This window comes from Pristis pectinata, unplaced genomic scaffold (assembly GCF_009764475.1).
Source record: "Pristis pectinata isolate sPriPec2 unplaced genomic scaffold, sPriPec2.1.pri scaffold_150_arrow_ctg1, whole genome shotgun sequence".
Lineage (NCBI taxonomy): Eukaryota > Metazoa > Chordata > Chondrichthyes > Rhinopristiformes > Pristidae > Pristis > Pristis pectinata.
The window spans coordinates 1-12,109 of record NW_026262489.1 but is presented as its reverse complement, the minus strand read 5'-3'; the positions used below and the strand labels follow the sequence as shown (position 1 = coordinate 12,109).

Genomic DNA, 12,109 nt, shown 5'->3' with positions numbered 1-12,109 from the left:
CCCTGTGTCTGACCCCGGGAGTGTGTGATGGGACGGTGCGGAGGGAGCTTGACCCTGTGTCTGAACCCGGGAGTGTGTGATGGGACAGTGCAGAGGGAGTTTTACCCTGTGTTTAAACAAGGCAACATTTTATTTTCCAAACCGGAACATGACAAAAAGGTTGCTCCTCTTACGTTATCTGAGCCTAATGACATCGAACCTACCCTGGAGTTCTGTCTGACCACATCAGCTGACGAGGCTATAACTCAGTCCAACTCATCAATCAAAGCCGCAGTCTTTGGTGAACTGACGGCAGTAGAGGCAGCTCACGAGTGGAAGTCCTGCCCACATATCCCGATACAGCTGCTGGCCAGCCACCTCCGAGGGCACCCGCCGCCGACCCCCGACAGACACAGGGACATACGGCTCCTGTCGTACCTCGGACCAAACGAGGATGATGGATCACTGCGGCAGTAGCTTGAAGCAGCACGACGCAGGAAGGCGGGGAGAAGCCTGGCTCCGGCTGTGGACCAGGGACACGGCTGGCTCCAGGAAGAGCTGGTGCTGTAGATCCCACCTCAAGAGGCGTCCGCAGGCATGCTTTACTGACAGGTGAGGGCAGGGGTGTGCAACCTTGCAACAGGCTGACTGTTGGGGGGGTAGGGTTGCACTACCCCAGAAAATGCAGACACTGTATATTACACATACACACACACACATCCTTACACAAGTACAGTCGTGCCTGTACACATACACCCTACACAAGTAGTCGTGCCTGTACACACACACACCCCTACACAAGTACAATCATGACTATACACACACACGTCTGCACAAGTCGTGTCTATACACACACACACACACACACCTGCACAAGCAGTCTGCATACACACACACACACACACACACACACACACAGCCCTCCCTATCACTTACTCCACACGTGCACTACAGGCAATTGTGGTGACGTGCCCCACTGTGCAGATACACATCCAAACACACAGCAGCCCGTACATATCCCTCACTCCCACTCATCCCCGACCACATGGGAAAAGGGGGGAGGGGGGCTCCCTCTCTCACTCAGCTACTCGTGGAAGTCCTCCAAGCGAATGCGACGGGAGTCCTGGGGGTGGCGCAGAGCCACACCGTGACGCAGCAGCGCCTCCACGTAGGGGGGCCAGTACGACTCGTCCAGCTCCAGGTACGGGTCGTGGGGGCTGCCCATCGCCCTGGTCATCAGGCGCTGAACCAGGGGAGAGAGGGGAGCGAGTGAGACAACGGTAATGGACGTGGGGAAGGGCGGCGAGGAGGGAGCACTTCGCGTCGTGGGGAAGGGCGGCGAGGAGGGAGCACTTCGCGTCGTGGGGAAGGGCGGCGAGGAGGGAGCGCTTCGCGTCGCAGGGAGGGTCGGCGGTGTGGAGGGAGGGACCCACCCCGTTCGACTGGACATACTGGGGCATCGGTGGAATGCAGCAGGGGCTGGGTGTTGTCACAGCGGCCAGAGGGTGGACGATGTTCTTGGGGCCCCTCAAGTCCTCCCCTTGACCCCTCGCCCGCTCTCACCTCCAGCATTTCATGGAAAGTGATGAGGTCGGCAGCGTTCCCGTGGGTCAGTCTCTGCACCGGAGGGGGGAGAAAAAATGCAAATGATCAGGCACCCTCCCTGGGATTGAGAAAGTTTCCTCCCCTCCCCAAAATCGGGGACACCGTCCGCGGGGACAGCTCCAACCAGTCTGCTGTTTCTCCCCACCCTCGACACCTCTCCCACCCCCCACCTCACCTCCCCCCCACCCCTCGTCACCTCTCCCCCCTCTCTCCACGCTCATCACCTCTCCCCACCCTCGTCACCCTGCCCCCGTAACCTCCCCCCCACCCTAGTTCTCACTCCCTCCTCCACTTCACTTCTCCCCCCCGACTTCTCCCCACCGTCAACAGCCCTCCCACCTCCCACACCCCACCTCTCCCCCCCCTTGTCACCTCCCCCACACTCGTCAGTTCTCCACCCCCCCCCAACCTCTCCGCACCCTGGTTATCTCACTCCCTGCCTCCCGTCACCTCTGCCCCCCCAACCTCTCCCCACCCTCGTCACCTCTCCCCCATCACCTCTCCTCCCCCCGTCACCTCCCCACCCCCCGTCACCTCTCCTCCCCCCGTCACCTCCCCACCCTCGTCACCTCTCCTCCCCCCGTCACCTCCCCACCCTCGTCACCTCTCCTCCCCCCGTCACCTCTCCCCCCCCGTCACCTCCCCACCCTCGTCACCTCTCCTCCCGTCACCTCTCCTCCCCCCGTCACCTCTCCTCCCCCCGTCACCTCTCCTCCCCCCGTCACCTCTCCCCCCGTCACCTCTCCCCCCCGTCACCTCTCCCCCCCGTCACCTCTCCCCCCCGTCACCTCTCCCCCGTCACCTCTCCCCCCGTCACCTCTCCTCCCCCCGTCACCTCCCCACCCTCATCACCGCTGCCCCCCGTCACCTCTCCCCCCGTCACCTCCCCACCCTCGTCACCTCTCCCCCCATCACCTCCCCACCCTTGTCACCTCTCCCACTCCCCCCCGCTCCCCCACCCTTGTCACCTCTCCCCTCAACTTCTCCCCACCTCTCCCCCCAACCTCTCCCCACCCTCGTCACCTCTCCCTGCACCCCCCCCCCCGTACACGTGCAGTGAGGTACAGCTCTAGTAAGAAACGTGCTTGCAGCAACGTCACAGGCACGTAGATACAGACACCACACACAAATTACACATTAATTACCAGACAGCAAAGAGACAATAAAGACCGAGCGAAACAAGACATTAGTGCACAACAGAAATACGCTGTCAGAGACAGGTCTGGGGTAGTGCATGCTGCGGAAAGGGTAACCTTCCCCCTCCATTGCACAGGCTGACCCATGGGGGAACATCCACCACCATTTGGTTAGGCAGTGTGAGGAGAGAGCGAGGGCCAAAGTGGGGGTTCAGCTCTCCTCCCGCAACCCCTCAGGAACCCCAGCCCCACCTCACCTTCTTCTTGCCGCCGGTCTCCGCCTCGCCGGGGGGAGGGTAGTGCTCATCCAGGAAGCTGCCCAGGGCGGTCAGCAGCTTCTCCTTCTGAGAGGTCAGCTTCTGCAGGTCCCTCCTCATCTTCTGCAAGGCGCTGAGGGCCAGAGGCAACAGGGGGTCAGTACGGGTCCGGCGGGTGGGGGGGGTGATGCAGAGGTGATGCTACCAGGGGCACTGGCTGCAGGGGTGGAGAACTCTTCCCTCTCGTGGCACTCCCTCCTCTGCCCCCGTCGAGCTCCCCTCCCGCGGCATTCCCTCCCCACCACCCCTCCCGCGGCGCTCCCTCCCCGCTGCCCCTGCCGCGCTCCCTCCCCACCTCCCCTCCAGTGGCACTCCCTCCGCTGCCCGTCGAGCTCCCTCCCCACTGCCCCTCCTGCGGCGTGGCTCCCCCTCCCCGCCGCACTCCCTCCCCACGGCACGCCGCTTACCAACCAGGGAGAACCTGGGTGCCCCCATTCCTCTGGCCCACCCCCTCACCTGTTCGCCGATAGACTCTGGAAGACGGTCTGCCTCGCATCCTCTCTCTCCCGCAGGGACCTCTCAATCTCCTGCTCCTCTGTCAGCCACTTCTGCTCCCTGCATTGGGGCGGAGGAGACGAGGGTGGGGTGGGGTGGGGGGGAAGAGTGAGAGCTGAGCAAGGACCAGGGGCTGCCTCACCACTTCACCCTCAGTGGGGAGTTCATCCCACCCCCTCCCTTCTGTCAGCTGCCCTCTGTCCATCCGACTGGGTTGGTTCGCAACGGACAGGCAGCTCTCCACACCCATCCCTTTACCACTGCAGGTTCAGAAAACTGAGTACAAGAGTTGGGGGCGTCACGTTCTAAGTCGTTGGTGAGACTGCACCTGGGGCACCACGTGCAGTCCCGGTCACCCAGCTAGAGGAAGGACGTCATCCAACTGGAGGGGACGCAGAAAGGATTCCCGAGGAGGTCACGGGGACTTGGGGGGCTCGAGTTACAAGGAGAGGCTGGGACTGTTTTCCCTGGAGCAGAGGAGGCTGAGGGCTGACGTTACGGAGGTTCATAAAACCAGGAGTGTAGATAAGGTGGACGGTCAGTCTTTTCTCCAGGGTAGGGGAGTCTAAAACTGGAGGGCACAGGTTTAAGGTGAGAAGGGGAGCTATTTAAAAGTGGACCCAAGGGGCAAGCTTTTCCCCACGCAGGGAGAGTTGGGTATACATCATAGAGTAATACAGCACGGAAACAGGCCCTTCAGCCCAACTCGCCCATGGCTACCACGGTGCCCACCAAGCTGGTCCCATATCCCTCTAAACCCTTCCGATCCAAGTGTCTTTTAAACATTGTTAATGTACCTGCCTCAACCACTTCCTCTGGCAGCTCCTTCCACGTACTGACCACCATTTTAATGAAAGAGTTGCCCCTCAGGTTCCTATTAAATCTCTCCTCTCTCATCTTAAACCTACGTCCTCTAGTTTTTAGTGCCTCTAAAAAGACTTTGTGCGTTCACCCTTCATGATTTTGTACAAGGTCACCCCTCAATCTCCTAGGTTCTCCTCAATCCCAACCTCAGGCCCTCGAGACCAGGCAGCATCCTGGTGAACCTCTTCCGCATCCTCTCCAAAGCCTCCACACCCTTCGGCGACCAGAATTGAACACAATACTCCAGATGCAGCCTGACCAGATTTTTTATAAAGCTGCATCGTAACGTCTTAGTAACTGAAGTGCAAGCTTCCCAGTGTGGTCGGGGAGGGAGTTCCAGGACGGTGTGTGACTTGGAGGAGAATCTGCAGGGGGTTGGTGTCCCCCTCTGCCTGCTGCCCTCGATGAGAGAGGTGGTGGGGGGGAGGAGAGGAATATCACCATCTGTGCTCACTTTGTGTGAGAGTGCCACACGGGAGGGTATGTGCCCCCATCACTGCTCCCCTCCTGACGACATCAACGTCACTCTCAGAGAGGCCAGCACAGATCAGGCCATTCAGCCACCCCTCTCGCACTTCCCGTGGGAACGAGTGTCGGGTTTCTCCCACCTCTCAGGGCCAGTCACCATACCACGTTCACGGGTCTCCGTCCGATGGCACAGTGGGTAAAGTCACTGCCTCACAGCTCCAGAGCCCTGGGTTCGGTCCCGACCTCCAGTGCTGTCTCTGTGTGTGTGTCTCTCTCTGTCTCTTGTGTGTGTGTCTCTCTCTGTCTCTTGTGTGTGTGTCTCTCTGTCTGTGTGTGTGTGTGTGTCTCTGTCTGTGTGTGTCTGTGCGTGTCTCTCTCTCTCTCTGCATCTGTATGTGCCTGTGTGCCTCTCTCTCTGTCTGTGTGTGTGTGTCTCTCTCTCTCTCTCTGTGTCTCTCTCTCTCTCTCTGCATCTGTATGTGCCTGTGTGCCTCTCTCTCCGTCTGTGTGTGTGTGTGTCTCTCTCTCCGTCTGTGTGTGTGTGTGTCTCTCTCTCTCTCTGCATCTGTATGTGCCTGTGTGCCTCTCTCTCCGTCTGTGTGTGTGTGTGTCTCTCTCTCTCTCTGTGTCTCTCTCTCTCTGCATCTGTATGTGCCTGTGTGCCTCTCTCTCCGTCTGTGTGTGTCTCTCTCTCTCTCTGTGCGTGTGCCTCTCTCTCTCTCTGCATCTGTATGTGCCTGTGTGCCTCTCTCTCCGTCTGTGTGTGTGTGTGCCTCTCTCTCCGTCTGTGTGTGTGTGTGTGTCTCTCTCTGCATCTGTATGTGCCTGTGTGCCTCTCTCCCCGTCTGTGTGTGTGTGTGTGTGTGTGTGTGTGTGTGTGGAGTTTGCATGTCCTCTCTGTGACCGCATGGGTTTCCCTCAGGTGCTCTGGTTTCCTCCCACATCTCGATGACACACGGGGTCGGTGGGTTAATTGGCCGCTGTGAATTGCCCCCCTCGTGTGTGGGTCAGTGGGGAGTAATGGGGGTGGGGGGGGGGGAGGGGGTAGGTAATGTAAGAATGTGTAAATTCAGGAGGGGAAGGGAATTGCTCTGCGACCTGGCGGTCAAATGGCCTGCTCCTGGGGAAGTATGGTACCTGGCATTTTACAGTGATTGGGAGACTTGGACACGCCTGGTTTGTTCGAGGGGAAGGTGAGTGAGTTGGGGAGTGGCGAGGCGGTCAGAGAGCAACTGTCGCTGGGATCCATGGCCCACATACCTCCCTAACTGCTCCTGCAAGGACTTTTTCCGGGCTCTAACGCAGGAGAGGATCATTTCAAGCTGCTGGTCAGTGTTCTGTAACTGAGAGAGGAAGAGGTTTCAGGATCCCCGTTCCAATGCAGAGTGCACCGTCCCATCACATACTCGCAGGGTCACACAGAGTGAAGCTCCCTCTACACCGTCCCATCACACACTCCCGGGGTCAGACACAGGGTGTTGCTCCCTCTACACCGTCCCATCACACACTCCCAGGGTCAGACACAGGGTGAAGCTCCCTCCACACCGTCCCATCACACACTCCCGGGGTCAGACACAGGGTGAAGCTCCCTTCACACCGTCCCATCACACACTCTCGGGGTCAGACACAGGGTATATCTCACATGTTTGGAAGCTAGGATTTTAGAAATTCAAGACCTTGCACCCATGGCATTAGGTATAGGGGCATGACCTCTCTGGGATCCACACTCCAAGTCTGCTGTTCAGCCTAAATAAAACATTGCCTGTGGTATCACGGCATTTAAAAAGTGAGACAGCACCACCCTCTGCTGGTCAAACCATGGAACTGAACCTGGTCCCAGAATCAGATATGTTATCAGACTTGTATGCCGTAAAATGTGTTCTTTTGCACAGAAGTACAGTGCAGAGACAATGTTTCTCTGTGTAGATGTACAAGAAATAGAAATAGAAATAAACAGCTTGTTTAAATAAAATGGACTAAATGTAGAGTGAGGCTCCCTCCACACCGTCCCATCACACACTCCCAGGGTCAGACACGGAGTGAGGCTCCCTCCACACCGTCCCATCACACACTCACGGGGTCAGACAGAGTGAGGCTCCCTCCACACCATCCCATCACACACTCCTGGGGTCAGACACAGGGCGAAGCTCCCTCTGCACCGTCCCGTCACACACTCCCAGGGTCAGACACAGGGTGAAGCTCCCTCCGCACCGTCCCGTCACACACTCCCGGGGTCAGACACACAGTGAAGCTCCCTCCACACCATCTCGTCATACGTTCCTGGGGTCAGACACAGGGTGAAGCTCCCTCCGCACCGTCCCGTCACACACTCCTGGGGTCACAGGGTGAAGCTCCCTCCGCACTGTCCCGTGAAGTGCTCCCCGAATACAGAAAGGGGTGGGGTAGGGCAGGGCATGGAAGTTTCTGAAGTTGTTCCCTCACCTCTTGCTTTCCCAAGCAGGTCAGCACCTCCTGGTTGACGAGCAGGGCTGTAGAAACACAAACAGAAGTCCGACAGTTGCCAGCAGAGGGGCCAGATTGGTACACAGGCAGAGGGTGCCCAAACGAATGTGCCGGGGTGATGCGGGGTGAGGAGAGAGGGAGCAGTCGCCGAACCTCGGCTGGTGTGTTACACCCCTTTCCCCGTCTGAGCCATGGCCGGCCTGAGGTAGAGTGTGGTGGGTGTTGGTGTAGGGCTGAGACGGTGAGGCAGGAGTGTCCCCTTGGAACACAGAACAGTACATCACTGGACAGGCCATTCGGCCCACCATGTTGTGCCGATCTTGATGCTGATTTATACTGAATGTCCTCCCTGTGTATCATCCACATCCCTCCATTCCCTTCATATTCATGTGTCTAAAAGCCTCAAACCCCATCAAACTGCCTGCTCCCACCACTTCCCCTGCCGACCCAGTCCAGGCACCGACCACTCGGGGGGGGGGGGGGGCAGAGAGAGAGAGAGCGTGTGGGTGACTGTCACGTCGCCACCCACAGGGTCTTACTGCCGCACCAACGGGGCTCTGGGGAGCGGCGGGGACACGGGGAGGGCGGGCTCCGGCGCACAGCCCCTCATTCGCTACTCACGCTTGGGGTGCCTGCTCTTCTGGACATTCAGCTCTGCCAGCAGCGCCCTCTCGCGAGCCAACAGCACAGCCAGCTGTCAGGTGGGGAGGGGGAGAAAGAAAGGAGACAAAGTCAGGGGGAGGGGTGGGTGGAGAGATGCCCTGCCCAGCTCAGTGGCTGTACACAGAACAGTACAGTGCGCTTGTGCGCAGTTTGCAGCCCCCGGGTGCTCCGGTTCCCTCCCACGTCCCAAAGATATCGTACAAGTCAGTGGGTTAATTGGCCACTGTAAATCACACCGACCACCCTCCCTCCGCAGCGCCCCCCCCCCCCCCCACCGCCCCCCCAAGTGTGTGTGGGTGAGGGGTAGAATCTGGGGGGAGTTGATGAGAATGTGGGGAGTATAGGATCAACGCGAATGGGGGGGGGGGTTTGACGGGCAGCACCGTCAATGGGCCGAAGGGCCTGAAACTGCACTGCATCTCTGACCATTTCACCTTGAACAATGCACACCTCATTGTGGGATCCTCCTCTACGCAAAACCGGCCGCCAATCTGCCCTGAAGCCATCACACTCCCTCCCTCGGCTGGCGTCCGGAGGTGGGGGGTGTCCTCTGGGAAGTTCCGAGGTGGGGAGAGCTCCGGGAAGGGGCGGGGGGCACGGCCTCAGGATAGAAGGGGTGTCCCTTTGGAGCAGAGTCCAAGGGGAATTCCATCAGCCAGACAGCAGGGAGTCTGGAATTCGTCACCGCCAAAGGCGGCGGAGGCAGGGATGCACAGGTTCTTGGTCGGTGAGGGGAGAAGGTGGGAGGAAAAAGAAAAGCAGCCACCCTTATCTTAGGGAGGGCGTGCTGATGTTGGAGAGGGTTCAGAGAAGATTTACGAGGATGATTCCCAGAATGAAAGGGCTGACGTATGATGAGTGTTTGTCGGCTCTTGGACTGTACTCACTGGAGTACAGAAGAATGAGAGGGGACCTCATAGAGACATTTCGAATGTTGAAAGGACTGGACAGAGTAGATGTGGCTAAGTTGTTTCCCCTTGGTGGGTGAGTCCAGGACCAGAGGGCACGGTCTTAGAATTAGATGATACCCACTTAAAGCACAGAAATGAGGAGAAGTTTCTTTAGCCAGAGGGTTGTGGATTTATGGAATTCGTTGCCACGTACAGCTGTGGAGGGCCGATCATTGGGGTTGTTTAAAGAGGAGATTGATAGGTATCTAATTAGTCAGGGTATCAAGGGATATGGGGAAGAGGCCAGGAATTGGGGCCAAGTGGGAGAATAGTTTAGCTCATGGTGAGGTAGCAGAGCAGATTCAATGGGCCGAATGGCCTAATTCTCCTATATATTTCCAATTCAAGGCTCTCCCCCCCACCCCAAAAATGAGCAGTTAACAGTACCGGGGCTGTATTTTTATACGTTCTCCCCACTAGACCAGCCGACTGAAACCCCCCCCCCCCACACCCTCCCCACCCTGCCCCCTCCCCAGCCCTCTGCCTCGCAGCTACTCACCGGGTTTTCCGAGTCCTGGACCTCGGCCCTCGGGTCACACAGGGTCAGCTGGTTCTGAACCTGCCGAGGCAAGAGAGTTAGCGCAGCCAGTCACGGGAGGAACAAACCCGAGTAAAGAAACAAAAATCCCGCACACCCCCCCACCCCGTCGTTGTCCAATCCAGTGGGGAAATTCGGGAGTCACCCCTTTCTCCGAGAGCAGGACATGGGGCTGGGCTCCCACATGGAACAGCTGAAGGCCCCCACACAAGGAGCAGAGAGACGTGAGGACGGAGGTCCATTAGAGTCACGGGGCACAGAAACAGGCCCTTCGGCCCAACTGGTCCGTGCCTACCAAGTCTCATCTAAGCTAGTCCCATTGACCTGTGTTTGACCCATGTCCCTCTGTGTGCCTGTGATGCTGCTGCAAGTAAGTCTTTCATTGCACCCGTGCACACATGAACTTGTGCATCTGACAATAAACCTTTCCTATCCATGTACCTGTCCAAATGCCTTTCAAATGCTGTTGATGTACCTGCCTCAATCACTTCCTCTGGCAGCTCGTTCCACATACAGACCACCCCCTGGGTGAAGAAGTTACCCCTCTCCCCCTTGCCTTAAACCTGTGCCCTCTTGTTCTTGATTCCCCCAACCCTGGGAAAAAGACTGTGTGCATACACCCCTCATGACTTTGTACACATCACCCCTCATTCTCCGACGCTCCAATGAATAAAGTCCCAACCTACCCAACCTCTCTCCGTAATTCAGTCCCTCGAATCCTGGCAACACCCTCGTAAAATCTCCTAATGACATCTCCCCTATAGCTGGGCGACCAAAACTGAACACAATATTCCAACTGCAGCCTCACCAACACAACATGCCAACTTTTCTTTTTCAATCTTTTTATTAGTTTCCAAATTAATACAGATTAATATATAACATCAATGTTTGTACACGTAATACACAGAGATCAGGAGAACAGTCATGGCATGGATAATCACAAAGAAAAGTAAAATATAAAAATATACTCGATGCCCTGACTGATGAAGGCCAGTGCGCCAAAAGCCTTCTTCACCACCTTGTCTACCTGTGACGTCTGTTGAATGCTCTGAATTGGTGGGGGCACCGCCTTTCAAATAAGGGCTGCTTTGAGGCAAAATTATTTTGCTCTCTGCAGACGGAGAGTCTTTGGAACTTTCTTACCAGAGGGGCGGTGGAAGCAGAGACTTGGAATAGTTTTTGTAAGGCAGAAATAGGTGAATTCTTGATGGGGGAGCTGGGGGGAAGAGGTTGCCAGGAAAGTGGTGTCAGAGCGGCTCTCTGCAGACGGAGAGTCTTTGGAACTTTCTTACCAGAGGGGCGGTGGAAGCAGAGACTTGGAATAGTTTTTGTAAGGCAGAAATAGGTGAATTCTTGATGGGGGAGCTGGGGGGAAGAGGTTGCCAGGAAAGTGGTGTCAGAGCATGGGGTGCTCTTATTGTGAGAGGGGTTGTGTTCCTAGAGAGCAGGCTATAATCACAATTTTCCACCATGCGAAGCCGTATCGTCTGCGCATGCGGGAAGTTGAGAAAAAAATTAATTTTCTGCTGATTTGGACTTCCTTTTAGCCCCTCGTATATTTCCGTATATCAAACGGCGAGGCAGTGATTTGCGAATTCTGTCAGGGCAAGTTCCTGTAACCCGATTGGCCGGTGACAGGGGTTAACTGTACTCAGAGAAACATGCAGCACAAACACAGGCTCTTGACCCACATGCCTCTGAAGCTTTCCCATCCACATACCCGCCCAAGTGCCTTTTAAATGTCATTGATGTACCTGCCTTGACCGCTGCCTCTGGCAGCTCATTCAATATACTGACCACTTTCTGGGTGTAAGTGTTGCCCTTTTGGTCCTGTCCTCTTTTGGAAAAATATCGGAAAGACATTTTTAACATTATCTCAACTGTATTGAAGATTGACTTACAACCTCACCCTATCACTGCAATTTTTGGATTACCAAGGATAGAGTCTGGCCATTTATCTGCCTCTGCTAACCGTATGATTGCCTTTGTTACATTAATGGCCAAACGATCCATTTTTCTTAAATGGAAGGATCCAATACCCCCGACTACTTTTCAATGGTTCTCTCAAACTATATCATGTTTAAACTTGGAAAAAATTAGGAGTGGTACTGTTGATCCTTTGCTTAAATTTGAAGATATTTGGAGTCCATTTATTCAATATTTTCACATGATGTAGCTCCCCTTTCAATAACTTTCCAACATAGAGTAACGGAGCTGACGACATAATATTGCTCTGTTTCTACTGAGAAATTTCAGTCCAGTTTTTTTTTGTCTTTTTAAAAAAATTTTTTTTCAGTTTGGTTTGATATATTGTTTATAAATTTTCTTATTGATCTGGGGATTTTTTTTCCCTTTCTTTTATATATATAATAAATCTTTTTCTATCCTTTCTTTTATTATATTCATTTACTAAGAGATCGTGGGAGCTACAGATTTTTTTATATTTTACTGTTCTTTATGATTATCCATGCCATGACTGTTCTCCTGATCTCTGTGTATTACGTGAATAAACATTGATGTTACATATTAATCTGCATTAATCTGGAAACTAATAAAAAGATTGAAAAAGAAACAAAAGTTGCCCCTCAGATTCCTATTAAATCTCTTTCCCCTCCCACCTTAAACCTGTGC

At 55.3% G+C, this 12,109-nt stretch overlaps 1 protein-coding gene across 1 annotated transcript; it reads right to left on the bottom strand.

The window, feature by feature from the left end:
- Nucleotides 1–48: 48 nt before the first annotated feature.
- cenpk (centromere protein K) lies at nt 49–9,499 on the bottom strand (the record flags this gene model as incomplete). The annotated part of the gene is made up of 8 exons (XM_052009866.1): nt 49–1,222; nt 1,543–1,596; nt 2,978–3,110; nt 3,494–3,592; nt 6,125–6,207; nt 7,307–7,353; nt 7,949–8,021; nt 9,440–9,499. Coding segments are annotated over 8 exons (708 nt in total), but the record flags the coding sequence as incomplete, so codon positions are not given.
- Nucleotides 9,500–12,109: the final 2,610 nt, after the last annotated feature.